Source organism: Pleurodeles waltl, chromosome 11 (assembly GCF_031143425.1).
Source record: "Pleurodeles waltl isolate 20211129_DDA chromosome 11, aPleWal1.hap1.20221129, whole genome shotgun sequence".
NCBI lineage: Eukaryota > Metazoa > Chordata > Amphibia > Caudata > Salamandridae > Pleurodeles > Pleurodeles waltl.
Genome location: NC_090450.1, coordinates 36594130 through 36614578, shown reverse-complemented (window position 1 = coordinate 36614578; position 20449 = coordinate 36594130). Strand labels below are relative to the sequence as shown.

The 20449-nt window shown below is 45.1% G+C and overlaps 1 protein-coding gene across 3 annotated transcripts in view; it reads left to right on the top strand.

Moving 5' to 3' along the window:
- The window catches only part of ECE2 (endothelin converting enzyme 2), a 275238-nt gene that overhangs the window by 197626 nt on the left and 57163 nt on the right, over positions 1 to 20449 (top strand). For all 3 annotated transcript variants that reach the window (XM_069212964.1, XM_069212966.1, XM_069212965.1), the window contains exons 6-8: positions 890 to 1036; positions 1899 to 1964; positions 2991 to 3179. In XM_069212964.1, the coding sequence (XP_069069065.1) occupies positions 890 to 1036; positions 1899 to 1964; positions 2991 to 3179 (402 nt within the window). The remainder of the gene's footprint in view (positions 1 to 889; positions 1037 to 1898; positions 1965 to 2990; positions 3180 to 20449) is intronic.

The window sequence follows — 20449 nt, the reverse complement described above, 5'->3', positions numbered from 1 at the left end:
AGACCTTACACATCCACTTCTAACAATCCTCCTTAAACCTGACCTGCATGGCGCTGTAATTTTCAAAACTGAGGACTTGCACACACATTTTTCTCAAAGCAAATTAGTCCTGACTTGCTGCACCCTCTGATAGTCTTAGTACTTTGGCCTCACAATGCACCTCAGTCCTGACTTGCAGATACTCCAGGTCTGGAATCTTACCTACAGCACTTCCAATATGCCCTTAGCCCGGCGGTGCCCTCTGGCAATGGCAACACTGCCCCCCTCCATGTCCAAGAGGCTCCCAATGTATAACAATCCTCACCTGCAGCTATTTTTGTTGTCCCAGTATGGAAACTGTTCTCACAACTGTGAAAATACACCTCCATCTTAATATTCAACTTCTCTTGCTTTTATTGTTCTGTGATCCTCTCAGCTCTACTGATGCACCCCAATCCAGATCTGCAACACTGACAGATATTCCAGTGTAGAAAACTATTTGCACAGCTCTACAAATCCACCTCAGTCCTGACCTGCATGAAGAACAACTTTTCCACTGCTATTTCCTCACAAAGACTCCCCACTTTTTAGTGAACCAGAGTTTGCAGCTCTGATTCCCTGGAAATATCCCTTATCCTTGTAGAGACTGCAGAGTTGCCTGTGACGGACAGCCTTAACACATATCTTCATAAATTAAACCAAAAATATAAAATATCCATGAGAGGAATACATTGGTTATGGAAGAGCAATTAACTTATTTACTTTGACAGGAGAATCAAAGCTTTCTGGGGCAAGTGCAGATGTTTTGCTTGCAATCCATGTCTAAACCTGACTAGTCTGCTGACACAGCTCTACCTGTGCACCTCCCCCAGCCTGGCATGTGTCCTGACACTCATCTTGTATTCTCTAGATAGGTGGATGGAACATCACAGGGTCTTGGAACAGAGGGAACTTCATGGAGGTCCTCAAAACCATCTCTGGAACATATCGGGCCTCCCCTTTCTTCAGCTTGTATGTGAGTGCAGATTCCAAGAGCTCCAACAGCAACATCATCCAGGTAAGTGGATTTCAAAGTCAGCAGAACTCCCTGCATTCTCATGAGCAAAATAGTCTAATTAGGTGGTTTGATGGGTCTAGGGATGCTTCATCCCATTCCTTGCCCCCTAAGGAGCAACGTCACCTCAGAAGGTGGATTCAAAGTTTTGGAGTGCTTCAAGACTCTATGGCCTCCCAAGAGCAGCAGTGTGAAGATCTGTGGAAAGATCAGTCCAGAGGAACACTCATACCTTCTAGTACTTCTCACAAGAGTACCATTGACCATATAAGTGCACAGACTGTTTCAAGGAATTCCTCACACTCTCTCTCTCTAATGGTTACCCAATAAGAGTACTGTCATCTAAGTCGGTAGTTATTAATGGGGTGGATGGTCTATGCCCATTGTAGCCCATTTAGAAAGCAGCTGGACCAACATCGAACACTGGGTGGGCTGAGTTTCTCAAGACATCATGCCTTCAACCCATCTGTAATTGAGCATTGGGGGAATCATTGCCTCCCGGGTGCATTCTTAGTAGTGGCAAAGGCTCCTTAATAGGAACAAACATCTGTAGGAATGGTAAGGAAGGAGTCTGCTGCAAATAAGTACAATTGTAATTCATTTAAAAGATATCTTGCTGTAAGTGTAGGCAGCAACATCTAAAAAATTGGAATTTAAAGGCAATTGTATGTATTCAGAATTTAGATTAAGGACATGCTTCTATAGAAAATTTGAAATCGTAGCTTTTCAAAACTTCTTTTGATCTAGTAATGGGACGAGGGTTGCACCAGAGTATGAATGGTCCACAAACCAAGGTGGAGGATGTGAAAAATGGACTTTGAATTGATGATGAATCATCCAATCTTCTGTCCTTCTTTTTTTGTAGGTGGACCAGTCTGGTCTTTTTCTGCCCTCTCGAGATTACTATCTGAACAAAACCACCAATGATAAGGTAAGGTGGGTTTATGGATTGTGTGAGGCAGAGCTATGTCAGAATGGCCCATCTAGGTCTATTATGGGAAAAGCGTCAGGTGAGCAGAGGAGGTCAGAGGGTGAATAAGTACACTGTTCTAGAAGTCTCAGCACCTGTGGAAATGTAAAAGAACCATGCCATGGTGCTTTTGATATTTTATTAGACATATAACTATTTTGGCGGGAAATGCTATACAAAAGAACAGTATCAATGGTACACAAGAAATAAGCAGTTTTTCTGGATACATATAGAGACCGGAAGGATGGTAAGTGTTGATGCAACATCGCAGACCACTACAAAACGTAAAACTTACATGTAACTACAGTGAAGATGCTCCTTAATAATGGTCGTGGTGTGTGGGTAGTTATGTCTGTTATTGTAAGATGAGATGCTCCTTGAGGATGGTCTTGAATGAGTTCATTACTAAGATGGAGTGCAATTTACAGTGGGAGTTCTAGTGCAGGGATCTGAGTATGCTGGGGGAGCAGAGTCTGGATGATGCACACAGAGGTCCATCTTGACCCGAAGGCTTTGGTTAGATGATTGTAAATTATATCTTGTGGCATAAAGAGCTAAGAGTAGGGAAAGGTAACTCTGGGCTGTGCCGTTTATGTTTATAGGTGGCTCAATGTTTCATTGAAGCCAGCTGGTTTGGTAATCGCCGTAAGACATAAGAGTATGTTTGGGATGAATGAAGAGGGTCCTGGTGGCAGGGTATATCACTTTGCCTGCTACTTTAAAAGAATAAAAAGAGGATTGAGCAGACTGTTGTAATAATACAGCTTGGCAAGAACAAATGAGGAAATGATTGTTACTGTTATGTAGAAGGAGATGCTTGCACAAATTGTATCCAAACCCCAGTATTTTCAATCTTGCTGAGAAGGCAGTGTTGTCTATGAACATTTCTGCATTCATGGCTTCCGCTCAGTTCATACGCCCTCTATCATTTGAAAATATGATACTTGCATCTATGGTCCAACCACCTTCTTTATGGTATCTCCACAGGTGCTGATGGCGTACTTGGACTACATGGTGGAGCTTGGGACCTTGCTCGGAGGCGAGAGGTCTTCTACCCAAGAGCAGATGAAGCAGGTTCTGGAGCTTGAGACCACTCTGGCCAACATCACCGTACCACAGGATGAGAGACGTGATGAAGAAAAGATTTATCATAAGATGTCTGTGGCTGAGTTACAGGTAGGCATGGTCTTTCATGGTCTCGGATATTATAGCAATATCTTTTAAGGGGTTGTACATGCAAATACATCTTATAAGCGCTTATGTATATCATAATAAAAGCAAAGTCAGAGCTAGAAGAACAACAGAAGTTCACAGCTGCGTAATTCCAGACTCCTAGCAATGTCTCAATTTGTCAAAAAATGATAGTCAGTCTTCTTCCTTCCATTCATTTCAAATTTAGTGTGAATTTTTCAGCCATGACTTTTGTGCAGATCAATTGCTTATAAGAAATCGACTTTCAGTTACCTACACTTGGTGAGCAATTATTGAGTGCCAAACAGTTTACTCGTGGATGTCTACCTAGTCTTATTAAAAAATCTCAGGGCTTCTTAGTACACTGTTCCAGATGATGGCCTTCTAATCATCATCATCCGAAAGAGTGTCAACTTTTTAGGCAGTAATATTATAGGGTGTTCATTCTAGAGCTTATGACATTTGGGATGATACCTAATATGTGAGTTGTAATACTTATTTGTCTTACTGTGTCTTTTTATTTGTGTATTTATTTACTGTGCATATTTGCTTACATCTTTCACAGTGTGGTCACCACTGGACACAGTTTTGTTTTGTAATTATTGTTGAAAATTACATTAAAGTCAGCCTACTTCTGCTTTAATAGCTCTGTGAAACGTTATTATATTGAATACATATAGACCTCTGTTCAGTCTTAAAATGCATAAAATGTATGAGAATTCTCACATAAATAACAGTATAGCAACGTGTAATTGTCTCACCTAGGGACTGAAAGAACATTGCTGTCGAGTTAAAATACTTTTGAATCCAAAATCTGCCGATTTACCTTTGGTTTAAATTGTAGTATAACCATATCCAAAAGTTATTATTTTACTGTATTTTATAATTATTTTTGGCACATATTCATCAGTTGATTCTTGGCTCTAGACTACCATAAAAATGTACAGGAGTCCTTATGTTCAACCAATTAGGAAGAAGAATCAACTAAAAAGATTTGTTTCTAATGTATTTAAAAAACAAAGGTCACTGAGATGATGAAGGAAATATTCTGGAAGATTTTTCCATAACCTAGTTCCCACCTCTCTAAAGGGCCAGTCAACAACTGGCACACACAAAAGGATGGGAAATGCTGGCAATTTGAGCATCTCATTCTAGAGATCTGTGATATAAGGATATATGTTTTTTTTTGTTTTGTTTAGAAAAAATATGCCCTGTTCCAAGAAAAGCTCAGTGAATAATACACAAAGGCTGTCACTGTCAAACGGATGATTTATGAATTCAGATGGGGAGATTAGTATCTTGAGGCAGTATGATACCATGAATTTCCAAAGAAGCATGTGTGAAAATTGTACATGAGAAGAAAAATATGAGAACATTTTCTTTGCTAGGAATAGGTAGTGACAGAGAGGTTACCTTATATAACTTTTACCTTTTACCACAGGCAACAAACAAAGGCAGTTTCTAAAAAGTCCCCTTTGAAATAATTGGAATTGCAGTGTCCTGTGGTCAGTGGTCCAAGATATCTAAAAACTTAATAGGACCCACTAACAGGCAACATACATGCAATAGTGCAATTTGCTTACTATAAAAAGTGTATGACACTACAATATGTGGTCGATTGCAAAAGACTCGGTAATATGCAAGATAGGTAATATTACACAGAGTACTACAAAGTACTGGACTGTATTACCATTTTTATTTATTGGGGAGTTCCGGGTTTTTAAAGGTGTCATGGAGAATACAAGGGGAAAGTGGTGTTACCACACAATTTACCTTATATTTTTTGCAAATTCTAGACCAATTTCTGGGTATCTTTCCACCAGCTGTTTGCAGATGGAAACATGCCTGGAAATACCAGGACACTTGTAATCCTATTTCAGAGGTGAACTGGAATTTACGGCTACAAACAAGATTAATAGGTGACTCTGAATCAGTCTTTTAAAGGTAAAATAGGCAAAGCATGCTGGTCAAGAATTGTTTTACAGAAATGATTTACCAGACATGATGGTGGCAGGTTTAAGTTCTAGAAAATGAGAAGTTTACAAGTTAGAAAATCCTCAAACCAGTGGGTTGGTGAAGCGTATGAACTGCTTGATGGTGTACAGTCAACAAACAGTAAAAAACATACTGCTAAAAAGACATCACATAGAATCCAATTGCCTTAGAGAAGAAATATCCATCTCACCATGCCATGTGTGCCCATTGCAGCTCTCAGGGCTTGCATGCCTATTTCTAGGCGTTCAAGGGCCTCAGTAGGTAAATCGTATTAGTAAGGAAATAGCACTATAAGGAATTAAGAGCACATGCGAAAACAGCACAAGACTCTTGAAAGATGTGGGGCAGACATACAAAACTATGTCGTCCGAGGGACCTCTCCCACTTTGGGAATTGTGTTGGGCAGCCTAGGGGGAAGCAGGCAGTGGTTCAGAAGACCAGTGCCTCCTGTCCTGTTGTCTTCTCAAACAGGAATGTTTTTTAAGCATGACCTTAAAGGAACACAGGCTGCTTAATAGAGATTCTTCTCGCATGGCAATGAGAACTCATGGAAGGTACCTGCAGTCCTCTGCATTCCACCATCTCTACATTGCTAGCCAATCACAGTGGGTCACAAGTAGAACATGCCTAATTAGTATACATTAGTCTTTCTGTAACACTGTTGTGAATGGGCATTTTCACTCTGAGGATCCGCAAAAGGAAGGGTCATCAAGTGTTAGGAAGACCTTCAGGAGGAAATGATAGATCCAGTTTGAGAGAAGACCTGGTTGATGCTTAGGTCCTGGGCATATCAAGGATCTGGACTTAAGGTGGACCTTGAGTCGAGCATGAAAGGGAAACTTGAAGATGTGAACAAGATGGTACCTTGGGGGTCTGGGGCGAGGGAGACCCACAATATCATCAACTGGGTGCAGTGGGAGTCTTCAGGAGTTGTGCTGAATGTAGTTCAAGGATTATAATCAACTACCAGGTCTGAATTTGCCTGTAATATTAAAATGTTGTTTTCCCATGTGCGGGGGTGGAGAAGGTGAAGTGAGGTGGAGCGAGTCATGATGCTCATACTGCATGTACGCCACAGGCTCCTTCATGCATTATTAGTGCATTAGAGTTTGATGCAGGGCTGCGACCAGAGCTTGCACATGACATGCGCAGAGCCTCAAACATCATCCTCTTTTCAGGGCACAGTATTCTATCTCAGTGCCAGTGGTCTCTCCCTATCATGCCCCAAACCTCTGGCCTTCTGCTTTGACCTTCAGCTCCCCTCCCTCCTGCTCACTGTGATTTCCAATCACCCCCAAGCTCCCCCCTTCACCTGTGTAACTTAACGCACCTTCCCCTTTTAATGTCAAAGAGCATGTGTCAGGTTGTGACATGGGACATATGCTTGGCAACAGTCACCAATGGTAACCAGAACTGGTGGCTTTGAGTTTTGATGAAGCAGATTCTCTGTTGATGGAGGGAGAAGGACAGGGAGGTGTGAGAGATCCCATCCATTCTCACTTTTCACACAGCTGTCAAGGGAACATCCATTAAAGCGCACCGCTTATGTGACCTGCACTAACCTTCAAATGCACCCATGAAGCAGTAATGTCGCTCATAAAAGACATTTCTGTTCATCGAGTTCATGTTACAGCACGGCAAGAAGCATCATATAAAATATGTAATGTACATTCTGCATAAGGTATGTTTATGAAGCATTTGCTGTACAATATGCTCTTTACGTCATGTCGCTGATGATTAGAGTGTGGAAAAACACTGCCATTTAGACATACTGCAAGCTGTAGTACTTCACACAAGTACAATGCATATAGTTTGGTGCTGGGACGGAAAAGAGCTCTGCGTGGTAATGGACGCCTACCCCTGCCCTGAGTGCCCAACTGCACTACTGTCTGGATCCCTAAACTTGATTTTTATTTTCATAGGCAAACACAGATCATGCATGTGCACCATGAAATAGGCCTGTCTCACGGATTTCGGTCTTGTTGGACCGGGTGAGGGTACCCAAAGCTCTAGCCTCATAGTGACGAAAGGTTACTGCCTTCATCAAAAAGTTGAGTAGCATGAGCACGGTGGTGGCAGAATACCGTGAAACCCTGTAGTGTCGTCAGCAGGAGTCAACAGCTCTCTTTTAAACTGTGTCACTGGAGTGAGGCCTACTGGCTATCTCACTTTTAAACGTCCCACTACTGTCGGCTTAACTCACCCTTGGCCTACATCAGATTGGTGTGAAGTGCTGTGCAGCACAACAGCAGTGACTCTGCGCTGAATGTATGTATGCCTGGGGAGGGTGCAATACAGAGAGAGAGAGCAGTGTTGTGCAGTGCATGCACAGTGGGTGCATGTACTGGGTGTATATGTACCTACGTGGACTACAGTACATGAAGAGTGTAGTGTTGTGCTGAGCAAGCATGATGAATGCGTGTGCTGACGGTATGTGTGCCTGCCAGAGGCAACTGAGAAAGACTAAATTACTGTGCAGTGCATGCAGAGTGAATGTGTGCACTGAGTATATGTGTCTGTGGTAGCACTATACATGGATGAAACAATGCTGGACAGTGTGTGTGCTCTGTGCACCCACTGAGTGCAAGTTTGCCTATAATGGTACATTACACGGAGGACGCTGTGTTCCATTTTGGGAAGCCAATGTCCGCATAGTGAAGACATGACAAGGTAGAGGAATCCTCCCAGGCAGATTTGTTTATTATTGCATTCCTGTGAGCTGCTTGGCACAAATTGGAGAGGGAAGCTCCCCTGTGCACTTCATTGCATGCTCTTTGATTCAGCAAGAGATGACAAGGAAGGGGTCTGAGCACATCTAAGAAAGGAGATGGGGCTGATAAGTGTAGGAGGCTTGCCTGGCTTGTAGTGGGTACCAAAGGTACTTACACCTTGTGCCAGGTCCAGTTATCCCTTATTAGTAGAATAGAGGTGTTTCTAGCAGCTTAGGCTGATAGAGGTAGCTATGGCAAAGCAGCTTAGGCTGAACTAGGAGACATGCAAAGCTCCTACTATACCACATATATCATATGCACAATATCATAAGAAAACACAATACACAGAGTTACTAAAAATAAAGGTACTTTATTTTTATGACAATATGCCACAAGTATCTCAGTGAGTACCCTCAGTAAGAAGGTAAGTAATATACACAAGGTATATGTGCACAAACCACAAATAGGTAAGTAAGAGTCAGAAAAGTACTGCAAACATTGTAGAATTACAATACGTTTCAATAGGCAAGCATAGGTCTAGGGCAACACAAACCATATACTCCAAAAGTGGAATGCGAATCACGAATGGACCCCAGACCTATGGGAGCTTGTAGAGGGTCGCTGGGACTGTAAGAAAACAGTCAGGGTGTCCAAGATACCCCACCCCAAGACCCTGAAAAGTAGGAGTAAAGTACACCTACTACCCCAAGAGAGCACAATAGTCGTGATAGGGGGATTCTGCAAGAACAACAAACACCAGCAGTGCACTGAGAACGGATTTCTGGACCTGAGGACCTGCAAGGCAAGGGGACCAAGTCCAATAGTCGCGACAGTGTCCGGGGGGGGGCAGGAGCCCAGGAAACCCCGGATGAAGGTGCAAGGAAGCTGCCTCCAGATGGAAGAAGCTTGGAATTCTGCAAGAACAAAGAGGACTAGGAATTTCTCCTTTGGAGGGAAGATGTCCCACGTCGTGATAAAGGTTGCAGAAGTGTTCCCACGCAGAAATACCACAAACAAGCCTTCCTAGCTGCAAGGGTCGCGGTAGAGGTTTTTGGGTGCTGCTGAGGACCAGGAAGGACCAGGATGTCGCCCCTTGGAGAAGGAGACGGAGAGGGTGCTCAGCAACTCAGAGAGCCCTCACAGAAGCAGGCAACACCCACAGAAGTACCTGAACAGGCACTTGGAAGATTTGTGAACCAGAGTCCACGCAGAGTTACAAAAGAGGTTCCCATGACGTCGGAGGCCAACTCAGCGGGTTGAGCACTGCAGGACGGAGTGCTGGGGACCCAGGCCAGGCTGTGCACGAAGGAAATCCTGGAAGAGTGCACAGAAGCCAGAGCAGCTGCAAATCACGCAGTACACAGGTTTGCAGTCTAGCGAGGGGAGGCAAGGACTTACCTCCACCAAACTTGGACTGAAGGGCCACTGGACTGTGCGAGTCACTTGGGTAGAGTTCCTGTGTTCCAGGGACCACGCTCATCAGGATGAGAGGGGACCCAGAGGACCAGTGATGCAGTCTTTTGGTGCCTGCGTTAGCAGGGGGAAGATTCCATTGACCCACGGGAGATTTCTTTTGTGCTTCTGGTGCAGGGTGAAGGCAGGCGACCCCCAGAGCATGCACCACCAGGAAACAGTCGAGAAAGCTGGCAGGATTAGGCGCTACAATGTTGCTGGTAGTCGTCTTGCTACTTTGTAGCGGTTTTGCAGGCATCCTGGAGCAGTCAGCGGTCGATCCTTGGTAGAAGTTGAAGAGGGAGATGAAGAGGAACTCTGGTGAGCTCTTGCATTCGTTATCTGAAGAATTCCCCAAAGCAGAGACCCTAAATAGCCAGAAAAGGAGGTTTGGCTACCAAGAAAGGAGGATTGGCTACCAAGAAAGGTAGGAGCCTATCAGAGGGTGTCTCTGACATCACCTGCTGGCTCTGGTCACTCAGAGCAGTCCAGTGTGCCCCCAACACCTCTGTTTCCAAGATGGCAGAGGTCTGGGACACACTGGAGGAGCTCTGGGCACCTCCCCTGGGAGGTACTGGTCAGGGGAGTGGTCACTCCCCTTTCCTTTGTCCAGTTTCGCACCAGAGCAGGGCTGGGGAAATCTCTGAACCAGTGTAGACTGGCTTATGCAGAGACGGGCACCATCTGTGCCCATCAAAGCATTTCTACTCTTCCCCAGCCCTTCACACCTATTTCCAAAGGGAGAGGGTGTAACACCCTCTCTCAGAGGAAATCCTTTGTTCTGCCTTCCTGGGCCAGGGCTGCCTGGACCCCAGGAGGGCAGAAACCTGTCTGAGGGGTTGGCAGCTGCAGTGGAAACACCGGAAAGGCAGGATGGCAGTACCCGGGTTCTGTGCTAGAGACCCGGGGGATCATGGAATTGTCCCCCCAATACCAAAATGGTATTGGGCTGACAATTCCATGATCTTAGACATGTTACATGGCCATGTTCGGAGTTACCATTGTGACGCTTTACATAGGTAGTGACCTATGTATAGTGCACGCGTGTAATGGTGTCCCCGCACTCACAAAGTCCGGGGAATTTGCCCTGAACGATGTGGGGGCACCTTGGCTAGTGCCAGGGTGCCCACACACTAAGTAACTTGCCACCCAACCTTCACCAGGTGAAGGTTAGACATATAGGTGACTTATAAGTTACTTATGTGCAGTGTAAAATGGCTGTGAAATAACGTGGACGTTATTTCACGCAGGCTGCAGTGGCAGGCCTGTGTAAGAATTGTCTGAGCTCCCTATGGGTGGCAAAAGAAATGCTGCAGCCCATAGGGATCTCCTGGAACCCCAATACCCTGGGTACCTCAGTACCATATCAAGGGAATTATGTGGGTGTACCAGTGTGCCAATGAGAATTGGTAATTTTAGTTACTAGCCTGCAGTGACAAATTAAGAAAGCAGCGAGAGCATAAACACTGAGGTTCTGGTTGGCAGAGCCTCAGTGATACAGTTAGGCACCACACATGGAACACATACAGGGCACATACTATGAGCACTGGGGCCCTGCCTGGCAGGGTCCCAGTGACACAAGGACTAAAACAACATACATACAGTGAAATATGGGGGTAACATGCCAGGCAAGATGGTACTTTCCTACAATAAGGGAATCATAAAAAGTGGGGTTGGAAGCCTTATATTGACCTTTTGATGCACATATCACTGTGGCTGACATCCAAGTGAGACGTCTAGTCACTCCCATGGCCTGTGTTGTGTGTCAGCTTCCGATTCTCTCCTGTTGTGGCAGACAGCTTTTGAAGAGGAAGAGGGAGAGGAGAAGTGTGTTCTTCAAAAGAAACAGAACCCCAACATAAAGTCTTCAAAGACCCAGACCCTAAATCACATTTGGTGTCTGGGAATGGACTATGACAGTGGTTCCCAAACTGTGCTCTGTGGCACCCCGGTGCACCGTTAGAAGTTGCCATGGGGGCTGCGTGCATTTTGGAAACATGATAGGAACAATTTAAAAGATTTATGTGCACAGTTTATAAATTACCTCTTACGACGAGGTAAAAAGTCTTTTGCGGCAAGTAACTCATTTGGCATTTCATGTGGGGGAGTTACATAAGCCCCTCCTGTCAACGTCGTGCCTCTGGAGCATGGTTTCACCCAGCGGGATTACGTTATCAGAGCCTTCACTTCTTAGGCGCACGGCAATTCGGAAGACAGCAGTATTAGGCAGGCCATGCTCATTAAAGTGCGCACATCCGACGGTGCGCACATCCGACGTGTTTGCCTGAAGTTCCTTGTCGAATTTAGGAAAATCAGGTAAGTATTATTATAATTAGAAGAATTAAGGGATACTCGCGCGTGCGTGTAGACATCCACCCACCACCCAGTAGCGCTTTATCCGAGATTGTTTTGTGTGCAAATGAAGAAATGAAATATAACAATTACATTCTCATCTAATAGGAAAAAGCACGCACCATGTAAGAATTTGGAAGAACATTATATAAGATGAGACAGTTCAGAAGATGATGTTTTGGAAGGCCTGCACTGTAACATTTGTTTATTTCTATTGAACAAAGAATTCTTAAATCCAAGACTTGTGTGCGACGCCTTGTTAGTGTTAATTCATTCACTCTTGACGCTGTCAAGCAGAGATTGTGCAAATGGTCATTTGAATACATTCTACTCAGTAACAGATCATGGTCCATTTCCAAAAGAATTATCCCGTACTGATGTTTTGCCGAACACATAAATTGTTTTGTCAGCTATGGCCAAGGATTATCCCCCGGAGAGGCTTTGCTGAGGGGTATTTTAATCAGTGTTTCACCAAACTAAACTGTGATTTAGATGGAAATAGGTTAAATCTCTGCTAACAAGATTTTGGCTGTTGCAGTTTACTTTCCAGGGATCTTGATTTTCAGTGAATTGTAGTGCCGCAGCTGACGTTAATTTAATAATTATGAAAAATGAATCACACGTTCTTCACAGAAGTTCCTTAGGAGTAGTGCGTTTCTAGAACATGGCATTTTTAGTATATTCACGCCATAGACATAGTTATGTGTTTCATATGATCACGTTCTTTCAAGCTCATACACTCTGCTGTTTACACTGCATCGCTGGCGTCCTAGGCAGTGAATAGATGGCGTTAGCGCTATTCAGACACAAGAAAGCACCACTGTGCCATGGAACCCTGTACACCTACCCGAAAACAAAGTGACATAATGGGGAGCCATGGGCAATAGCCAATATAGAACAAGGGAGCCACGGGTCAAAAAAGCTTGGGAACCACTGGACTATGAGAAGGTTGAGACCCCAAAAAGTGTGATCTGCCAAGCAGTCATACGGACTATGTGAGAAGGTGAAGCTCTGCAAGACTTCTGCCTGTGACCAGGACTGGGGACCACCCATGCTAGTTTCCCTGCTGGGTGAGGGGACATCACCTAGGGAAACCTAGACCACCTGCCCTGGAGCGTGGAGGACCAGTGCCTGCTTGTCAAGACCAGTGTGCCCTGTGAGGAATAGAAGAGCATTGGAGGGAGCAAGGTTAAGTGGGAAGCCATGCCAAGTGGACTTCCTATGGTAGGTGTGAGGAGACAGCTACTGCACTGATCGAAATATTGCCCATGTGCAGGATTGAGTCAGTGACCCCTGTATGCCAGGAGAGGGCCGCAGTGAAGATAGCTGTGTGAAGCTTGCCGTGCAGTAAGAGCGGAAGCATCTGTGGCACTGTTGCAGTCGACCAAGTGTGCCAGGAGGGGTTGTGGTGGAAAAGACTGCCTTGAGGGGAGGAGCTGAAGGGCTGAAACCTGTGCAACAGCATAGCTGGGAAACTTTATGATAAGATGGGTCTCTGTGGTAAGGATGAAGTTTTGCGTGGCAGTGACTGTGTAACCCCGTATGCCATGAGAATCTGCTGGGAATAATTGTGCCACATGGATCGGGCCAGAGACACAAATTCTGAGCATTGGTGAATCTTAGGTTACCAGGATCAGTGAGGACTGCACCTGTCTGGAAGAGTTGGATCCTGTGAGGATGCTGTAGAAGCATCGCCGCTTCAATAGGATTGAGATCATGAGCATCCAAATCACCACTTTCAAGCCCCCTTCACCCCACAGGAGGAGTGTGATAACACCTCTGAACGCCGCTGGAGCATGACGGCATAGGCTCAGAGGAGAGTCGGCACCTGCCGAGTGCTGCCACAACACTTGAGTGCACCCAACTCTTCTGAGCAGGACTGAAGCTGCTGTGAGTGCCCGTGGACAGGGCACCTTCTAAGATGCTGCACACTTCCTCTCTGCCAGAGTGGCTAAGACTAGTTACGGGCCTACCGTGATCCAGGGACTCTCTGCTAAAAATGCTTCCCCGATGTGGCCACCAGTGACTGGGAAATAAGCCCGATCACATTACGAGGAACAGGTGGGACAGGGACTTTCCAATGAATCTCTAGAGCCATGACTTCAAGGGTGAAATGTGAATGCCATAACCTTCCTTGAATGAGTAGAGTAAGTAATAAAATACTTATTTTTGTTCTCAAAGTGAGTATATGGCTGGGCATTGATTTATTACTGCTGCTGCATAATCTTTGCTGTATTCACTAATCTGTATTAACACATCTAGGGAGCCTTAGACTGTCTGTCACTGAGCGTCAAGCGCAGAAGGGGTGGTTGGCCTGATTATTCAAGATCCATAGTAGGGCTGGTCCTGGGACACAGGAATAAAAGGCCTCAACTCCTGGTTGTGCCCAGTAGTCCCTACATGCCTCGTGGCCTTCTGAAAGGGGTTCTGACAGGCACAAATAAAAATATTAGAGACTCAATATATGTGTCCAAATGTTCCATAGTTTCAACGTATAATTTAGTTACACATATATTTGATTTGTGGTAACAAACCATCCTTGGTATGCAAATATAGCATCACCCTTACATTCCCTTGGGCATATATTTTATTGCGGCAATACAAAAGTGTTGGAAAACATTCTACATACATGCCCCTCATTCTTTTATTCACATTGCATATTACTTTCCCCCAAGACGTTTAATGTGCCTGAATCACCTTATGAGCTTTTTCCAGGCACTCAGTGTCATGTATATTTAAGAGGTAATTGTGCATTACGGTGATGCAGGATCTCTCCCATGAGAACAAGCTGAAACCACTTTGCAACGCAAGATAACCATTTTCTTCCTCCCATAATCAAGCCTTATTATCTTTTTGCATACGCTGTCAACAGTGGAGATGCACAGCACTTCCACAGGCAGGTAAAGGTTTTCCTGCACTAGGAAGCATCATTTCACCGTAACATTTGAATTGGACTGATGTGTATATATATATATATATATATATATATATATATATATATATATATATGTTCCATGGCATGTATAGCTGCAGATACACATGCTGTGCATATCCCGCCATCTAGTGTTGGGTTTGGAGTGTTACAAGTTCTTTTTCTTTGAAGAAGTCTTTTTTTCGAGTCACGGGATCGAGTGACTCCTCCTCTCAGTGATAGTGCGTATGGGCATCGACTCCTTTGTTAGATTGTGTTCCGCAGAAGGGTTTTTAACACTGCCTGTCTAACATTTGCTTGTTGTCTAGATAAAACATCCAAGCAGTAATGATTTGTGAATGTATGTGGTGTGGACCATGTGGACCATGTGGCAGCTTTGCATTTATCTGCCATTGGTATATTTTCCTCAACATGCCATAGAAACACCCTTTTTCCTAGTGGAATATGCTTTTGGAGTTATTAATAGTTTCCTTTTTTGCCTTAAGGTAACATGTTTGAATACATCACACAATCCATCTAGCTAATCCTTGTTTTAAAATGGGATTTCCTTCATGTGGTTGTTGGAAAGCAACAAAGAGCTGATCAGTTTTTCTAAAGTCTTTTATTCTGTGTATGTAGTACATTAGATGAGAGGGAGGTTAGTAGTTGTATTGGTACTGACATTGGAGCTCTTGCAGGGTCAGGCAACCTGCAGTGACCTCCTGACAGGGGCCCTGACACGTGTTTTGTTTTTACAAATTACGCACTGGGTGTGAGTATTCTTGATTTAATCGAGTGAAACTTATGACTGTTGTTTTTTTCTGGAAACACCTCAAAATCAAGCTCACTGTTCTTTAGCAAAGGGATATTTGAAATTCATTCTGCCCTTGACATACCTTCCTTGCAGTTTGGCTGGTCACTGGATGACCATCTGAAATGTGTAACATGCCTTGAATTCACTTTTTATCTTTATCACAGGGATCGCCTCTCAACCATGCCAGATGTGTTATGGGTCGACAAATGCTTTGGCCATTGTTATATTGACAAGGTCCCTTCTGTGGAAAGCAGAATAGTGCTTATGGTAGCGACCCAGGGTGTCTGTGTCACCTACCGTTGCGAGCGCCAACATTGCAATTAATTACTGACTCACCCCAACATTGCATTTAATCACCTATACTGTCTTTACCCATGCACATCAGCAGATCAGAACTCTAAGGTCAGATAATCTATATGTGTGTGCACCACAGGGCTGTCCTTTTCCGTAACCAGGCAAATTACTAAAGCAAAAATATCTGAAAAATGTCCACTAGTGTTGTTGGGTACAGTGAACTATGAGCCCCAGCTGAAAGGGCAGCACATCATAACGCTCTCAAAGCAATCACAAACAATCAAGGAGGCTGGGTACTGGGTGTTAACAGGGCAACAACCTAAACACTGACTATGGTGTACAGGGGAGGCCTTTCAACTCAAGGGCAACATGTGTGTTCAGATGGGAGATAACCTTAGGAGTCACATTCTATGTCCATGTTTTGGAGAGGCTGACACCCAACCACTCATGCAAAGCAATACCGCTGTAGGGCCTTTAAGTTAAGGTGTCATCTGTTTATTTCCCACTCGTCCATATTGCTAACTCTAATTGACTAGCAATCATTGAGTCCCATTCATGTGAAAAGTGGTGTCTTTCCAAAGTCATGGATTCCCACCCCAGACTCTGATTTAAGGATAAGAGGCACAATATGCCCAACAAATGTGAATTTTAGATGTAGGATAGGTCGATCAAAATGATGTCCTCAGACGCCCTTGGAGGATATAAATGAGAAAGCACGTTTAATTTAACACTTCTCTGTCACTTCCATCTACAAATTTCCATCAGCTGTGATTTGTGTGTTCTTGGAAACCTTAAATGCTTTTAGGGAGTTTCTCCTCTTTCCCTGTTTATAAGTAGGTGGTTTTAAGGTTGTGTTTTTGTTATTTATTACATATCCACATCCCTTGTGAGAGAGCCATATACGCCAAGGAGTTTATTTTGGAGTTCTTTCTCATTAGTGAGCTTTCTTGTGCTCTATGTTGTAGCCACAACCAAATACATCTTGAACTGTTTGCAAGGAGGAGCCACTACATTCTTGAGTTTAAGCAGCAAAAGATAAATTGGTGGAAACCTCTTGACTAATGCAAGTGTGTGTTTTTTTTTTTTTTTTGCCACAAGTGTCCCGGAGTCCATCTTGCTATGACTCTGCAAACTGTGCCAAGTACAACCCCTTTCGCACTTGACTGCCGGGGTAGCTTGGACAAAATTTTGGGTACTTCTTAGGGAGGTAGTGTAGGTTGCCTGAGCTCTGCACTGCACACAAAAACCAACATACACAATATCTTCACTGTCTCACGCAGCACTTGTTTTTAAGGAAAATAAACTACTTTTAATCAAATAGCAATATTAAATAGTACACAGCCCCATTGGTTATACAAGAAAGTGTTCCTTGGTGCTACCCTCCGAGGTGCTACACCCCAATTCCCCTCTTCTAGATCCTGCTGGGTGGGCCCTCCTTGGTTGGTCCCTCCTTGTAGAAATCAGATGACGCATGATGAAGCTCAGGTGCAGTTTCCCCAGCCAAATAAGCACACAGTTCAAGATTGTTTTTGACTCCTACCTTCTAGTTGTGTATGAGGCTTCTTTGATCATCTAGAGCAGTCTGTATGGCCCTTCTGTGCATCTGATTTAGGGATCTTGGTAAGTGAGGCTCTCTCCAGGCGCTGAGTGGGCCAGGCACAGCCTGCATCAGTCTATTCGCTTGCCGCCAGATTCAGTCCTGCCATGCTGCGGCTGCAGCAGTCACCTTGGATCATAATCTGGGCCAGAAGCAGTCGCAACCCAATCACGCTAACAGTGATCAAAGAAGTTGCTGCCCCTGGGAGGCCACTCATAGAAGCAGCCTGATCGGTCCTACGATGACCACTGCAGTTGCAGCCCTGGGCCAGACTACAGGTAGATGCAGCCCCGATTGAGCCTACGATGAGCACAGCATTTTCATCTCCTGACTGTGCCAAAAGGGAATGGCCTCTACATTGGGTGTATGGTAATCACAGCAAGTGCAGCCCCAAACCAACCCAATGGTCAGCAGTTTCTAGCAGTTCCAGCAAGGAATATGATCTAAGAGACCAGGAAGACCCTCTGTCACACAAATCAACACAGATTACTCTCTGGTCAGCTCTTTCCGGATGTCCCTCAGTCCCCAAGGACATACTTGAACTCTCTCCTCCTGGACAGTCACCCTTCATGCAGGGCCAGGAAAACTTCATCCCTCTTTCAGCAGTCAGCGGTCAGGCAACCTTCTAGGTCATTAAGGCAGATCTACAGCTTCTCCATCTGGAAGAACAGACATCAGGTGATGTCCCCTCACCAATGGGAGATTGGCTAACAGACAGTGCTGGTTGCAAAGAAGTCCTGTGAGTACTCTGCAGAGCACTCACTTCTCTGATCAGAAAATAATTTGAACTGGAACAAAATGATACCACTTTCATTCACATCGTCTGGGGGTGGATGCTTTGCCTAAGACTGTATAACAAGGTTGGGACTGATCTTCTTTCAGATGTCCTCCTCAGGCTGCTCTCCAGACATAGCCTTTGTATACAGTGATGCTCCTCATAGCACATAGCACTTGAGTAGTCTCCAACTTGGAGCCCACAACACAGGCACAAATAGGTGTGAGGTTTGAGCAGTTGGCTGTCATCAGCCCAATAGAAGTAGTAATCAGAGACAGGCAAAAGGACAGGCCGGACCTAGAAACTTCCTTTCCTTACACAAGGGAAACAACACTCTTACACCACCCCCCACCCTTACCATCCACCAAATGACAGTTCCCAACAAGGCTAATCAGCATTTCCTTACCAGGAAAAAGCCTCTTGGAATTTCCAAGGATAGCCCCATCGCCATTTATCTCACTTCAGCGTTGGATCTCCTCCACCCAGCCAAATTAAGGCAGGCATAAACACTCCCACTTTCTGGGAGAACAGCTCTCACCCCCCTCCCTCCATCTTGGACTATATCAGTCCAGGGGCATTCAGAATGCATCCCACTTGCCCCAATACACAGCCTCGTTGGGCAACACAGTCTGTCACTACACACATTACACACATGTTATGCCCTTGACATAAACTGTAGATGCCAGTCCGAGGCTTTGGGCACACACATTATAGTGGAACTTCTAGGCCTTTCTTCCAGAAACACAGATAAAATGGTCTAGTTACATAATTGAGCTTTCTAAAACACAGTATGCTGTCTGCATTTTTTCATGTCCCAGGACAGGAACAGTAATTCTTGGCCAATAATAGGAGCACCCTCGGTGTGCCCCTCCAGGACATAAGACAGGTCCAGGGCCTCACGCAATGAGGGATAGACCCAGGTCTCTGGAGACAAGCTTAGAATTATTACATTCAGGATATCAGATATAGATGCAGTTTGGCACTCAGGACAGGGAAAAATGCCCATATATAGTGCATTGGGCATTCCTGTCTCAAAACACAAACACGCACACACGCAAACACACATACATATGCGCACACCCATATACATGTACACACACAGAGTTGAGTTACACCATACCATAAAAAAAATCAGATTTGTTTAAATGTCTGCTTATTAGAAACAAGTCAGTTCGGTGGCATGTGTAGCTGCAGATACACATGCTGTGCATAGTCCGCCGTCTGGTGTTGGGTCGGAGTGTTACAAGTTGTTTTTCTTCGAAGAAGTCTTTTCGAGTCACGAGACCGAGGGACTCCTCCTCCTTTGTTTCCATTGCGCATGGGCGTCGACTCCATCTTAGATTGTTTTTTTTCCGCCATCGGGTTCGGACGTGTTCCCTTTCGCTCCGTGTTTCGGGACGGAAAGATAGTCATAACTTCGGAAAACTACGTCGGTATTGTTTCGTTTGGTATCGGGTTAGATTAGAATCGACACCAAATCCTGAAGAGCTCCGGTAGCCCTTCGGGGTAATTTCGCTCCCCCGTCGGGGCCTGGTCGGCCCGACCGCGTGCAACATCAACACTGATGGAACAGACCCGTTCCGATTCTGTCCTAAATGTCACAGTAAATATCCCTATACAGGCCAACATTTGGTCTGTAACTTGTGCCTGTCACCCGAGCACAAGGAAGAAACGTGTGAGGCCTGTCGAGCGTTTCGGTCGAGAAAAACGCTCCGTGACCGAAGAGCCAGACGGTTGCAGATGGCGTCCACGCCGACAGGACAACGAGGGTTCGAGGAACATGGAGAAGAAGAAGAAGCCTTCTCCATCCATGAATCGGACTCGGAAGAATTCGACGTCGAAGAAACCGTGAGTAAGACGTCGAAGCAAGCACCACACGGGAAAACAGACAAAGCCCAGGGGACGCCACTGCCAACAGGCCATGGCTCAACCCATAAAGTAGGTGACCGTTCATCGGCACCGAAAAAAGGCGAACTGGTGCCGAGGTCGTCCGACTCGGGTCGAGACACAGGCACGCAGCAATCTCGGGACAGAGAAAGTGCTGCAGAAAAGGGTCGTCACCGAGACAGCACCACCGAGGCTGCTCGGCACAGAGACAGCGGCACCGAAGATGGTCGACACCGAGAAAGTTCGACACCGAAAAAGAGAAAAATCTCGTCGGAGCCGAAAATAACAAAAGACACGGTTTCGGTGCCTAAACGACCAGCAACCGAACCGACAGCCAGTTCGTACTCAGAGGACCAATCACTGTCCTCCCAAATGCGCAAACACAGGTTTGAGGAAGATTTGCAAACCACAGATGTAGACCACACCAAAAAGCGGATCTTCATACAAAGTGGTACAGGGAAGATCAG